The sequence below is a fragment of the Fusarium oxysporum genome, chromosome X (genome assembly GCF_013085055.1).
Source record: "Fusarium oxysporum Fo47 chromosome X, complete sequence".
Lineage (NCBI taxonomy): Eukaryota > Fungi > Ascomycota > Sordariomycetes > Hypocreales > Nectriaceae > Fusarium > Fusarium oxysporum.
In genome coordinates this window covers 1,824,758-1,838,187 of record NC_072849.1, presented here as the reverse complement: position 1 = coordinate 1,838,187, position 13,430 = coordinate 1,824,758, and the positions used below count along the sequence as shown (strand labels likewise).

The window sequence follows — 13,430 nt, the reverse complement described above, 5'->3', positions numbered from 1 at the left end:
CCATCCGCGTTAAGTTTCATCTCTATCTTCTATAGTCCAGTGTGGTCTATCATTGTCTAATCAGTATGAGAATAGTGAGGCTCTCCAGGCTTGTTGCCCTCTTCACCCTCCTCCTCATCCGAGTATATGAGCGGAGGCGGCGACTCGGCACCACGAGACCTCACGGGCCTACGCCTATCACACCACAATAACAGCTGAATAAAAGCAGTCTCCAAAACTGAACACGTAAGTTAGTATGCGTGAGAATATGGAGGGGAGGGGCCACTCACTCAGCAGTACTTGCAAAATGGTGGAGTACGTGTATCCCTTCCTCGCAGCGGGAAAATCTGTTGTTTTCCACATAAACATGGGCACCTGAAGGATTAGTCAAAGCAAGAGAGAGGTAAGCGACTAACTTACGACAGCCTGTAGAACATATGCTAAATCGTTGGCTACAGCTACGATAAGGGCTCGCTTTTCCGTATCGGCAGAACATATCTCATTAATCCAGCTGAGGATCAGAGGACCGGCACCGTGCTGAGTTTGTGTTAGATGGAGTAATAGGAAAGGAGTGAAACGTACGCCAATGTTGCTGAGCCAGTAGACAACCTTTCTTCCGTCTACATTGGAGTAGAGTGGCATATTCAACAGGAGGATGTTGAAGATGATCTATTGGAGTTGCAGGCGTCAGATAGATATGTTCGAGCACAGGAATCACCGTAAACCTACGATAAGTATTGCTCCAGCATATATGAAGGGCCAACGAGCTCCCTGTAGAGGCCCGTCTGACAACCAGCCCCAGGTGAGGGCCATGACAAGGAATATTGCTGTGCTTGGGATAGGTACTGATGACGCACGAATTAGTTACAAGTCATGAAGAATAATGGTAATTGCATGGCTAGAGGAATGACTTACAGTTGTTGATCTCAGGAACAGTGAACGAGGTCCCGGGGACCGGAGGAGGCTGGCCGTTGAAGCTTTTCAACCAGTAACCCATAGCGGCCTGCGGGTTGCCATTGTTCCAAAGAATGTACAGCAACGCTATTGGTCAGCTTAGAGGCTTTAGAGGCACTCGAGGAACAACATACGAAGATGGTAAGTGTGCCAGCTAGACAAAACCTTCTTGACCCTGTCTTTTGTCCAAGGCTGCTTGCCTGCGCGGCCAATTGCCTGCATCCTTTTGACTGACAGAATATGTTCCTCTTCAGTTGTCCACCAAGTTCTCTCGCCATCTTGCGGTAGATTCGGAAAGAAGAAGTATCCGGCAATCGCCAGTGGGATGGTAATGAGGCCGTCGATGATGAACAACCAACGCCCTAGAGGAAGGCTTAGCGTCAGATATTCCCAGATCACAGGATCAAACCTCTCGCATAGCGAGTGGCTGAGATCTTTGGAACCGATTACTTACAGCCTGCACGTCCGTGAACGCCATTGAGATTTGTATATGCAGCTCCTTGAAGAAAGCCACTGAACATGGAACCAACCGATCCAGCCAGCCAGAATAGCATGGCCCGCTTTCCAATCTCTCTCGGCGTATACCAGGAACCGAGCATATAATGAATTCCGGGATAGAAGCCTGACCTAGTATTGATGTTAGACTCAAAGGGCGCGACAGAAAGGTACCGCGAGGGGCTGGAGAGAGGACGCTACATACTCGAAGAAGCCTACAAAGAATCGTAGTACATAAAGACTTCTGTATGATTGAACTGCTGATGTACAGATGGTTGCTATACCCCATCCCACTTCAAGCGATGGAATAACCCATCGTGGTGAAACTCGAGTCAGTAGTAGATTCGATGGTATCTGTCCGATGACATAGCCAAATGTCCATATCGAAGTGGCTTGGTTTTAATGTGAGAAATGATACCAAGAAGAAGTGCCACTTGCGAACTCACTAGTCACAAGCTGATTTCCAAACATCTCCAGGTCCTCCTGCATGCCGCTTAGAAACGCGTTATTGATGTTGGTCTGGTCGATGTTCTTGAGGAAATATCCTATTGATGCGAAGGTCAGGATGAAGGCATCGACCTTGAAGAGTAAACGCCTCTGATCCTGTGGTAGCTCCCAGGTATCCCATATGTATCCTTTCCATGTTTTGACTGGCTCAAAAACTACATGCTCCTCAGTGCTCTCGGGTGAAGCGTCGGCCAGGGGCACGTAGCCTTGCGAGCCTGGATTTCTCAGTGTCGTCATGGCGTGATATGAAATGACGAAAATGCAAGATAATTACAGGAGTTCTATAAGCCTCATTTGCATAGTTTTGGCGAAGGAAGATATACCAATATTCCCATGTTTCGGGGTTATGCTGATCCATGTGACCAAATATATGTGCTAATCGTTCCCTCCGATCGCGTCAGTCAACCTACGCACCACGTAATTGGCCCTTTCTAGATACCCACGCTAGAGTGTCGCGGTTGCTGATGAAGCAAGAAAGCACATAATATTTTGTATGTATTGCTTGCTAATAGCTGTATATGTATGTGACGGCTATTGGTTCGTTGTATGGAAGGATATTCGTCTGGCGGAGTCTGGGAGAGACAAATGTTCGCAGATAGCCCAAGGACCTATGATTGCTAGAATCACGTTTAAAGAAGCTGCCAAGGTCCTAGAAACTAAATTCTGTGTTTTACAACCTTTTTATGGGTGCTGGTGGAGTCTTATCGGCATAATACAGAGTTCCATCATCGTCGCGGCGATATGCTGCACGATGCATCAGAACGAGTAACCATATGATCTTTTGAGCCCTCTGAGTCACTGCATTAGCCCAAATGGAAATGTCTTGATCATATCATCCCACAAAATGCTTTTCTACTTTACTTGTTATCATAGGAGGGCTCCAATGGTAACGCCGTGTCTGCTACCTCTTACTTCTCGATGTCACTACTTGAATCCTCCCAGCCCAGATTCAACAGAACCATTGAGGTTTCTGTCGACATATGAAGTGGTTAGTATACATTATATATACATACCTACATTACAATAAATTCAGAACACTTATGAGGCCCAGGGTGTGCAAGTGATCGGCATCGCGATAAGAAGTACCTATGGTCTTACGATAGGATCTTGTCTGCCACTAATGGCAAAGGCAGAATTGACGAAACATCTTTGAAGATCTCGTGAACTTTGAGATTCTGGAATTGGCTTATCCTATCACTGATAGACATGACGCTACCAAACTCCGCTAGTCTTCTAAGCTGTTGACGATGCTGCGCCGAAGGAATTAGCCCCGGTGTTCAAATGTGGGAAGCTCCCTTCCTAGCAACATAGTGGAACGATTAGAACTTAGGAATCGCCCCAATAGAGGAACAACAGACCACAGGCAGCTTTCAGATTTGAGACCTTGGGCGTGCCCACCAACGGATCCGATTACGACGGCCTAGCCTTGCTGCCTTTCCAGGGAGCAAAAAAAAACTTCTGACATTTCACAAGGGTACCAAAAGTAACTAGTCTAAAGGCCTACTAAGTATATACTAAGCTTGCCACGTCTATCCTAAACTTATCTATGGGATAACTGTAGACCCTAAGCCTTCTTACCTCGCCTAATACCTGCACCTGTGAGGCAGTCCAAGTCCAAGGCAAACATGGACAAGAGCAAAGACGGAGTCATGTATCGAATTGATCCAAGCCTTTCTTGAGACTGAATACGCCGAGGCTTGGCAATGGCGGTAATCAACGGGAATATCAATGGTCACTCTTGGCATTGGGGGGGGGCTGAACCTACTCCGCACCGATTGGACAACCAATATTTAGCCTTGAACAATTCACTATCTAAGCTTCTCCCCAGACGATATCTTCAAGTTAATCGATCTATTCTTTGCCGGTTATCCGTACAAAGCTCAGACCTTTCGGCGCCGTGAAACATGGGGTTCGGCGTCGGCCACCGAAACCGAGATCCTCAACCCCGCGAATACGATGCAGATCTTGTATGTAATTGGAACCAAGTGGGCATGGTTTATGCGGGGATAGCTACCTCCGGCTGGTCACCGCGAGATGAGATGCAACGGTCCTCTCGCCTCGCTTAATTTTTTCTATTTCTTGGCCCTTCTCCTCCTTTGCCAGAGTTTTCACTGACTTTTGCAAAGGGATATCCTCAAGATTTGAGGCGGCTTCATTAAGATGGCGGCGCGAAACGACTTTGATAGCAATCCCGAGATGGCTGGTGATGAAAAGGTACGTCTCCCGCCTTCTCCAACAAGGCCCCCAACTGAATCCCTAAGCAGAACTCCGATTCTCGGCTAGAGAGCACCACGGCAATTGATCCAGCTCTTGAGAATAAGCTGGTGCGCAAGCAAGATGTTCGCATTATTCCCTTGGCTGCGGGTATCTACTTGCTCTGCTATCTAGACCGTTCCAACATTGGTAACGCCAAGGTTCTCAACCATACGACCGGTCATGATCTTCTCACGGAAACAAACATGACCAACTATGACTTTACCATTGCACTCATGGTATTCCTCATCGCATATGCTCTCTTCGAAGTTCCGTCCAACTACTTCCTCAAGAAGATGAAGCCGAGCAGATGGATTGCGTTCCTCATGTTTGCATGGGGCACTATCACGATCTGTCTTGGTGCAGCTCACAGTTATGCTGTTGTCACGGTTCTGCGATTTCTTCTGGGTGTCTTTGAGGCCGGCTTGTTCCCTGGTCTAGTATACTATCTGACGTTCTGGTACAAGCCTGAAGAGCGCTCAGTTCGAGTTGCAACTATCTTGGCATCTGCTACTCTGGCCGGAGCTTTTGGCGGCGCCATCGCTTATGGAGTTGGCCATATGAACCAGGTACATGGGCTTTCCGGCTGGCGATGGCTCTTCATCCTCGAGGGTATCCCTTCCGTGATCTCGTCAGCTTTCGTCTGGTTCGGACTCCCAGATTTCCCCGAGTCAGCCAGCTGGCTCTCTGCAGAAGAAAAGGACATTGCAGCATATAGACTTTCTGAGCAGGGATCACATGGTGACAGCAAATCCATGACATGGGAGGATGCCAAGTCAACTTTGCTAGAATGGCGCCTCTGGTGCCATTACCTGGTGCGTATTGCTCTTCTCTGACAGTAAGGCCCTTTGCTAACCGCGTCAAGATCTACTTCGGCATTTCAGCCCCATTCTCCAGTCTGTCGCTCTTCACGCCTTCAATCACAGCCGGCCTCGGTGTATGTAACAGGAATATTGGAGATTGACATCAGCTAACAGCATATAGTTTGCGGATCTTAGAGCTCAGTTGATGACCGTGCCTCCCTACGCAGCTGCCTACGTCGTTACACTGCTTGTTTCATGGTCAGCAGACCGACACAATGCGTGAGTAATGATTCAATGTCGCCAACGTCAACGTTCTCTAATTTTACATTAGCCGTGCTCTTCACTCTGCTATATTCTCCTTGATAGGTGCTGTCGGCTTCATTGCCTCTGCAACTCTTCCTGCCGATTCTTATAGTGTACGTTTGTCTGAAACTCTGATCCTATGCAAATCACTAACTTTATAGCCTCGTTATGGTTGTCTGATCGTGGCGGCGTGCGGATCCTTCGCCTGTATCCCACCTCTCCTGGGCTGGCTGTCGTCCAACCTTCACTCCACGGCGGCCATCGGCTTGGCTATTGCGCTCAACATTTCCATGGGAGCTCCTGGTCAAATTGTTGGTGTCTGGATCTACAAGGCAAGTGAAGCCAAGAAGGGCTATCCCACCGGGCACTGGGTAAATGCCGGTCTACTGTTGTTCGTGAGCGTTGGCTGCATCGCCATGCATGGGTACTATGTCTGGAGAAACAGACGGGCTGCTGGTACTGACCAGCCTCGCTTCAAGTACTGATGAAGCAGTAGAATGAGAACTAAGTGTTGGCGGATGAGAAGATCAAGACGGATGGAGCTGTAAGGTTTACGACTTCTATTTTCATGATTTGATATATAGCAATTGCACATTATACAGCCTTTATAATCTGAGCGGGATTCCTCTTGATAATACTATTGCTTTATACAGAGCTTGAGAATTTATTTAATCAGCTGAGGTCATGCTGGGACAACTTACTCTCCACAGAAGGGAGTCGTCCTAGAGAGGAACAGACGATCCAGCCTCTTCCAACATCTCGGCCAGTCGCAACGAACCTTGATAGATCTTCTTTCCTTCTCTGGTCTGCTCGCCTGCATGTTCTCGGTTCCAGTCCATGATGACCGAGACAACCCCTTCCAATGTCGTGAAAAGTCCCTTGTACCCTAGTCCGCCCTCAGAGATAGGCTGCCTAGCCTCAGTATCAGATGCTACCAAATGAGTGCATATTGTGATGAGCCCGGGCTGAACTGTTCTGAGATCACCTTTGACCTCTGGGAGTATTCCTTTGAGGAATGGGAGGCGATGAGGAAGTAGGATGAACCATTCGACGATATGGGTCATCAAAGGGATGATCAAAGGCGGCACGATAACATTTCGAAAGGGGTGAATAGATAAGACTTCCACGGCAGTATAAACGTCTCCGAAAGTGATTGGTGGACCAACATCTGTGACCACGAACGGCTTACCAGCTTGGGTGCAATTTTCTTTCGCTAGTGCAGCTTCATGATATAAATGCGCGACAGCTACGTTAGCGCCATGAACGAAATTCTGTACGATATGCGGGACCCAGCTATAAGAGCATTAGGAATGACCAGAGATGATATTAGACGAGACTTACGTTTGATTGACATCCCTAGCCAGAAGATTTCCGATGGGATTATCGGAGGGATGTCCGTAGATACCGTTCCCAGGTCGAATACATCCTGTACGAAAAGAGGGTTCATTCTCAGCACATACGAGGCGTTCTGCGATGGCCTTCGAAACAGCGTAGTTGGCAAAGTATTCCTCATGTTCTCGTAATGGCTTATCGAAGTCCTGTGTATCCATGACCTGCCAATAGTGCTTCGGCTCTGCCCATGGTGCTACAAAGGCTTCGACGGGTCGGATGGATATTGAAGCTGATGATGTTGAGCTGAAGATATCGGCGCCGACTGCACGAGAAGCAGCCAAGACATTCTTGGTTCCTTGTACATTGACAGATTCAGTAAACTTGTAGAGATACTTGGACCTGGCTCCAGGTATGATGACAGCAGCTGTATGGAAGACAGTGAGTGGTAAAGATGCTATTTTCGGATCCCACGGCTTAGAGAAAGCATCGCTAACAGCAGCCTTGGAGGTAATGTCTGTCTGCACATAGTCCACTTGGGCAGCTAGACCTTCCCGAAGATCACCTCGCTCAGTCTGTCGAACATCAACAATTCGAATACACCTAGGCAGTGTCCCACGAGCCAACAACTGGAGAACTATGTATCCGCCTACGAGCCCTGGCACATACATCAGTACTAACTAACACTTCATGGACGGAGAGAACCTACCGTTGCCTCCGGTGACAATGTATCGTCTGTTGAGCTTTGGAGGTAAACGCCCATCAAAGTTAATTGGAGACTTCTCAAGAACTTCGTAGGTATGTCTCAGTAGTTCTGGCGTCCAAGGCTTGCCTCTAAGTTGTCCAACCTGAGGAGGCGTCTCTTTCAAGAGACGGTTAATGCGCCGAAGATAGAGGCCGAGAGCCACAAAGAACATGCCTAATCCAAGAAACACCAAGAACAGCTTAGCAGCCATATTAACGCTGTTTGTTGGTGCTAAGAAATGTGTCAAAGTCAAAATGTCAGTACGCGTTGGAGACCCCCTTTTCGACAGGTGATCAGATGTAACAAGAGGCTTTTGCAACCCCGTAAACTGTCAATTAATTGGAAGACACTTTTCGTGGGCTGAAACATAGCGAGATAGCCCCTAATTTCTCCGATCAATGTGCTGAGTCATTAGTTATCCTTGTCGGCAACCGCTTGATCTAGCCCAGTTTGTCGAATGTGGTATACCACATGGTGCAAAAATAACACGACAAGATCAACAGGATTGCATCTGATTGAAGTCATCTTGATCTCAGCCTTGTGACGAGTTACTTCTGAAACCGTTGTACGGCACATCGCTTAAAGCTCTAATACCCTCCCCATAGCCTTATGACCAACCTTTCTGAAACCCAACAACAGACTCTGATACCGTACCCTGGTCATTTCCCTCTGAGAGAATGAGAAAACTTCTGTTTGTAGTGAGAATTTGTGGTGCTACGCTTCAGGGCGCGAACCTACTATTATGCCGCTATACGAGGTAACACAGCTTATGCGATGCAAAAAGAGTTTCTGAGGAAATATGTTAATGCGCTTCCTGGCGGTGTAAAAGTTGACCTGCCAATCTTGGAAAGCCGGATGCCCAAGGCAGACGGATCTCGTTGTGTCGATGACAACCAAAAGATCGATCTATCCAGCCGCTCCATCCCTGAAAGGAGGACCTTAGCGTAGAACAACATTAAAGGGACGGGAATTGTGTCGTTCAGGGCTATCACACCGGGGATAATGTCAGGATTGTTGATGACGCGCACTAATTTCAGGAGCTTTTCCAGCATCATGTGTACTCACCCGAAACTCCCAAATACTAAAGATCAGTTCTACTTTTCAACTCACTTCCCGTGACTCAGGCGTCAAATAGGCCGTCTTACTTATCAAGTCCGAAGGCTGTCTTCCTGGTAGGTTGGCAGTGGAGACCATGACCAACCGGTGAGGGCTGGATATAACATTCTCGAAGACTCGAAAAAAAAAAATTCACAGGCGCCTTCCTTAAGTGACGCCATCGACTTGTCCACTCATTGAATGCGCTGTATCGATTCGGCAGCTGTGTTGGCTTATTACGTGGCCTGACAACCAAGCCAGGGCGGGACGTGCTCGCGTGATGAACATCATAAAGAAACAAGGTCATCTGAAGGGTCATTTCATACCATCAAGAGATTAATTCCATCCGAGGTCTGTAGATCAGAGGACTCATGATGTAAAAAGGGCGGAGTGTCTCTGGCTCACCGAGGATGGTGACATTCTCAAGTGGGTTAAACGAGCGGCATTAATATTAACTATTTAGCACCCTCCCGGCACATATTGACTAGGATGAGGAAGTAGTGAGATGTGATAGTCTCGTTTTTGATCTCTGATTAGTGAAATTAGAAGCATATGCTGAAGAAAAACCGAGAGTTCACTTGGTGGCAGAATCATACAAAGAAACACAAAAGTGCATGATTCTTTTCTTCACCCTGCGGCCTGACGTCAGAATGACGTTTAATTACCTGTCAAACCTGCTTCTAACCAATACAATTACCGGGAGAACTCCGCCGGGCTTGATTGGCATACTAGCCAAAAACAGTCTACGACATCACTGTTATTGACTTTAATACCGACACAGTGGGCTCATTAATCCCATCTAGCGTTCAGGGCTGAATCCTTTCCTGCCCACCAAACTCAAAAGTTATCCTTTGTTCTCTATCAGATCACCTATTCACCCCCATGTGTCTCACTATGCCCCATCCAGATTATCTGATCATTCGCTCCAGCTGAAAGGGTCTTTGGCAATGGATCCCCAAGAAACCAGGAGACTGGTTCCGATCCTACCCGCTCAGCAAACCTCAGGATATATCTATGGGGAAGACCACTCGCCTGGGCCCTCATCACCACCGCACAGACTAAGAAAGAGGGTCTTGGTCGCCGTGGCCTGTGAAGGATGTCGCCGAAAGAAAGCAAAAGTACGAAATTGATCTCCATTTGACGAGTCATAGGCAATGCTAATGAGGCTTTTCTGTAGTGCGATGGTAGAAAACCAACTTGTAGCCGTTGCTTCTCCAAAAGCGAGGCATGCTCGTACGAAACCCCATCGGTTCCTGTCGCCCTGCAGAAAAAGTACGACATCTTGCTAGTCGAAAACCAACAGTATCGAGAACTATTTGACGCCATAAATAAGAAGCCAGAGTGCGAGGCGCAGGAGATTTTCAACCGACTGAGAAGTTCGGATCAGCCCCTTACTGTTCTCGAATCTGTAAGACAAGCCGAAGTTCTTCTACCGAAACTTTCTACAAATACACGGGATTCCGATCCCAGACTGGCATTTTTCGACCAGAAAGCATTCGAATCGAGTGTTATACAAGTTCCTGCCAAGCCATGGACAGCAGTTGCCGGAGATGGGATTGTGTCAGAGCTAATAACGGACTTCTTCACTTGGGATAACTCCTATATGTTCCCTGTGCTCGATAGGGTCACCTTTGTGGATGAGATGAGAGCGGGCGATGAGACAGAAATGAAATGGTGCTCTCCTTTGCTGGTGAATGCTATTTGCGCCAAGAGATGTGTAAGTGGCAAGCTGACTTTCTCGGGCCATCACTAAGCAACTGTAGCTGATGGTTGAACGAGGGAAACAATTCGGTGTGATGACAGGTCGAAACCTCTCCGACTGCTTCCTAGCTGAGGCCAAGAGCCATTTCGAGTCCGAACAAGGCCGACCATCGATACCAACTGTTCAAGGACTACTCCTGATATATCTTACCATGACAGCCACGGGGAAAGACAGAGCTGGTCTGATCTATCGCCTCACAGCCTATGAAATGCTTAAACAGCTTCGCTTAGAAGCAAGGTATAAGGCAGCAAAGAACAACGTTCCACCTCAGACTCACGACATGATGCTGATATCCAAGACGCTTTGGGGAATATTCTTACTAGAGAGGTGGGATCGAGCTAATCCAATCATAAGACGTTGTATTGACTGGGAGCGTTTAGCCGGATAGCTTATTTCTACAACCAGCCCTCTATTATTCCCCCGCCTCAAATCCCTAAGCCCTTCCTCTCCATTCTTACATTCACTCATAAAGGGAATTTGGATGTTCTTGACAGGCCTTGGAAAGATTCCTCTGATCTTGTTCCTCGACCACCAGGAGTATTGGCAGCTGCATGCTCGTTTTCCGAACTTCTCTACGAGACCATGCAGTATCTCACGACCTCGAGAGTCAGACGGGGAAGTGAGGAGGATATTCATGCTAGACGGCTATTCTTTTCTCGGCTTATACAGCTGAAACATGACATACCTCGCCAGCTGGTCCTGGAGCGGAATTTAACACCAGTAACATGCTTCCTAAGGTAAGGATCTAGTTCTCTGAAATTTCCTTCACTAATAAGACTACAGAATGGACGAGAACCTAATACTATATACACTGCTTCAGTATATGCCTGCCGAGATACCGTTTGGTGTCCCATACAGCTCGACAGTCAAGGACCTCCGCATCCAACACTGTCGCCATGACACCGACATCATCGCGTCGTTTATCAAGAAGTGGCCTACGAACCTAATGGTAGCACATCAACTGTACATATCAATGCAAACACTGGTCCCCATACTCGGTGAAACTGCGGCACAAGATCTCTTTACAAAAAGTTGTCGGATGGCACAGTTGTCTTCTCGCAGCATTAGACTCAGTGGAGTTCTCCTACAAGCGACTCAAGCTTTCGTTTGGGCTATGGACAAGTCCATCCCGGAACCTGCACGGCAATATCTGGAAGGATGGACTCAAGAAACAGTTGAGAAGGACTTGCCAATGAGTTTTGCCTTGCCTCCTCGAGGAGAGGTCAAGGAAGTCCTCGCATCTGATGGAAGCGACCAAGAATGCTCGATATGGAATTTGGGCACCTTGATTGAGAAGTGGGCGATGCTCTCGATGGAAGAAAGCAGACAATCGTCGTGAACATATCAAACGAAAAAGCCCTGCCAACAGATGCGAAATGATCTCTGGTTGCGTCATATGCTTGTATCAGACTAGCATCACTCTTCCATTATCTTCACTTTTGAGCCATACTATTCCACCGATTTCAGGACCATCAAAATCATGCATGATTCTTAGTATGGCTCCTCGTATTCGATGGCGACATAATATGGTGGGGTCACGGGATATCGAGGTTTCGTGATCGCTTCACTTAGAGGCTCAGTGGCAGCACGTGAATACCGTATCAGATGATCTTATCAATTTAGGCGACTATACTGAACTGCCATCACATTCCGTCTGAGACATTATGTTATTTATAGTCCCATCTTCTGATAATGGTAGATCTCAGCGCTGAACGCTAAGCTATGAGTGGATTTTGGTGTCTTGGCCTTGAGGGTCATCTTACGCGTCCCTAAGGTAATGCCAAGTAGACCACCAGCCACAGGCATATGCTCATCATGACAAACATGATTCGGCGGTTCCGATGCGAGGTGGCTCAGCCCCGGGGTCATTTGGTGCATGTCCGAACGCCGAGCCACAGCATGCCGATGCATCCGGCTGCCAAGTGACCACGAGTGCCGAGACCCGCGCCGCAAACATGTTGGTTCGGGCAACTGCGCCACCTTTGCCCAGAGCGAGATCACATCAGCCAAGATCAATAAACCTTGTTGGAGCTGAATGGCTTGATGACGACAGTGTCTACTTAAGTAGAGCTTGACCCCTCACTTTACATCACTGTTCAAAGCTAGAATTACAGTACAACTTCGCGAATACACATAAACAACACAAACAACATGTCAGCTCAAGATTACTACAGTGGTGGTGGAGGTGGATACGGCCAGCAGCAACAGCAAGGTGGTGGTTACGGACAACAACAAGGCTATGGCCAACAACAACAGGGCTATCCTCAGCAGGTAAGCTATCTATCAAGCTCCGAGCTCCAGCTGCAGTTACTAACAGAGCTTCAATAGCAACAATACTCTCAAGGATCCAACTACGGCTCCAACCAGCCCAGCTACGACAACCGTGATCAATCGTACGGCCAACACCAAGGCGGACAATACGGCGGCGGACCCAACCAATACCCCGACGGCGCAGGTGGTCCCGGCGGTCCGGGGGGCCCGGGAGGTCCGGACGGAGAGCGCGGACTGGGTGCTACACTTGCAGGAGGCGGTGCAGCCGGCTGGGCCGCTCACACAGCTGGTAGCGGTCTTCTCGGCAGTCTAGCCAGTGCCGCTGCTGGTGCCATTGGCGCAAACTTCCTCGAGCACAAGTTCAAGAAGCACAAGAAGGAGAAGAACAGGAAGCATCACCGCGACGGACGCCCTCGAGCTTTCACCGGCGACTCAACTAGTAGCAGTGACTCCGACTCTGGTGATGAGCGACGTCGACGAAAGGACGATGACTTGGCCTATGGAAAGTCTCAGTATGACAACTCCTCTCGACATGGACATGGAGGCGGTTCTTATGGAGGCTCTAGCTCATATGGCGGAGGCGGCTATGGTGGCCGAGATCAGGGCTACGGCGGTGGCCAGAGCTACGGAGGCCAGGGCGGATATGGCCAGCAGGGCTACGGTGGTACCCGATACTAAGTGCCCCGCTATTGACGCTGGGAAGGGTTGAAGAACAAGACATGATCTTTTGTAATTGATACGAGCCGGAAGAATATTGACGTTTCACGTTAGACATGAATACATATACCCTGCGACACTCATCAGTTGAACTTTCTATGACAAGCCGAAGACTGTACAATATCCAATAATTTTGCCTGCGCTGATATCTAATAGGTCCAGAAAGTTTCGAGAAGTGTCTTCGGTACGTCGACTCAGCCCCGATCGTGGTGAACTT

The 13,430-nt window shown here is 48.3% G+C and overlaps 5 protein-coding genes across 5 annotated transcripts; 3 read left to right on the top strand and 2 right to left on the bottom strand.

The window, feature by feature from the left end:
- Positions 1-56: 56 nt before the first annotated feature.
- On the bottom strand, positions 57-2,172 carry FOBCDRAFT_280506 (major facilitator superfamily domain-containing protein; the record flags this gene model as incomplete). Its single annotated transcript, XM_059611583.1, has 11 exons — positions 57-217; positions 270-354; positions 400-516; positions 562-648; positions 709-824; positions 895-1,020; positions 1,068-1,295; positions 1,388-1,560; positions 1,634-1,643; positions 1,698-1,820; positions 1,875-2,172. The coding sequence occupies 11 exons, from the start codon at positions 2,170-2,172 to the stop codon at positions 57-59; spliced, it is 1,524 nt and encodes a 507-aa protein (XP_059466033.1).
- A 1,851-nt stretch (positions 2,173-4,023) lies between these two features.
- Positions 4,024-5,897, top strand: FOBCDRAFT_169633 (major facilitator superfamily domain-containing protein). Its single transcript, XM_031191648.3, has 6 exons — positions 4,024-4,149; positions 4,200-5,003; positions 5,054-5,125; positions 5,173-5,270; positions 5,323-5,407; positions 5,456-5,897. Exons 1-6 carry the CDS (start codon positions 4,096-4,098, stop codon positions 5,777-5,779), a joined length of 1,437 nt encoding a protein of 478 aa, XP_031032879.2. The 5' UTR covers positions 4,024-4,095; the 3' UTR covers positions 5,780-5,897.
- FOBCDRAFT_264945 (uncharacterized protein) lies at positions 5,898-7,688 on the bottom strand. Its single transcript, XM_031191647.3, has 3 exons — positions 7,333-7,688; positions 6,636-7,281; positions 5,898-6,587 (listed from the first exon to the last, which is right to left on the bottom strand). Exons 1-3 carry the CDS (start codon positions 7,577-7,579, stop codon positions 6,017-6,019), a joined length of 1,464 nt encoding a protein of 487 aa, XP_031032878.2. The 5' UTR covers positions 7,580-7,688; the 3' UTR covers positions 5,898-6,016.
- A 1,558-nt stretch (positions 7,689-9,246) lies between these two features.
- FOBCDRAFT_264944 (uncharacterized protein) lies at positions 9,247-11,564 on the top strand (the record flags this gene model as incomplete). The annotated part of the gene is made up of 5 exons (XM_031191646.3): positions 9,247-9,581; positions 9,641-10,180; positions 10,227-10,552; positions 10,606-10,962; positions 11,009-11,564. Exons 1-5 carry the CDS (start codon positions 9,411-9,413, stop codon positions 11,562-11,564), a joined length of 1,950 nt encoding a protein of 649 aa, XP_031032877.2. The 5' UTR covers positions 9,247-9,410.
- Positions 11,565-12,256: 692 nt separating this feature from the next.
- FOBCDRAFT_10306 (uncharacterized protein) lies at positions 12,257-13,360 on the top strand. Its single transcript, XM_031191645.3, has 2 exons — positions 12,257-12,496; positions 12,554-13,360. The coding sequence occupies exons 1-2, from the start codon at positions 12,377-12,379 to the stop codon at positions 13,172-13,174; spliced, it is 741 nt and encodes a 246-aa protein (XP_031032876.2). The 5' UTR covers positions 12,257-12,376; the 3' UTR covers positions 13,175-13,360.
- The last annotated feature ends 70 nt before the right edge of the window (positions 13,361-13,430 follow it).

Excerpts from the sequence above, each read along its gene's own strand:
- FOBCDRAFT_264945 (XM_031191647.3), bottom strand. The coding sequence starts at position 7,579 with ATGGCTGCTAAGCTGTTCTTGGTGTTTCTTGGATTAGGCATGTTCTTT. Across the intron at positions 7,282-7,332 it reads CATTGTCACCGGAGGCAACG|GGCTCGTAGGCGGATACATA; the intron begins GTAGGTTCTCTC and ends TGTATGTGCCAG. Across the intron at positions 6,588-6,635 it reads GCTAGGGATGTCAATCAAAC|CTGGGTCCCGCATATCGTAC; the intron begins GTAAGTCTCGTC and ends ATGCTCTTATAG.
- FOBCDRAFT_10306 (XM_031191645.3), top strand. The coding sequence starts at position 12,377 with ATGTCAGCTCAAGATTACTACAGTGGTGGTGGAGGTGGATACGGCCAG. Across the intron at positions 12,497-12,553 it reads AACAGGGCTATCCTCAGCAG|CAACAATACTCTCAAGGATC; the intron begins GTAAGCTATCTA and ends GAGCTTCAATAG.
- FOBCDRAFT_169633 (XM_031191648.3), top strand. The coding sequence starts at position 4,096 with ATGGCGGCGCGAAACGACTTTGATAGCAATCCCGAGATGGCTGGTGAT. Across the intron at positions 4,150-4,199 it reads AGATGGCTGGTGATGAAAAG|AACTCCGATTCTCGGCTAGA; the intron begins GTACGTCTCCCG and ends ATCCCTAAGCAG. Across the intron at positions 5,408-5,455 it reads TTCCTGCCGATTCTTATAGT|CCTCGTTATGGTTGTCTGAT; the intron begins GTACGTTTGTCT and ends CTAACTTTATAG.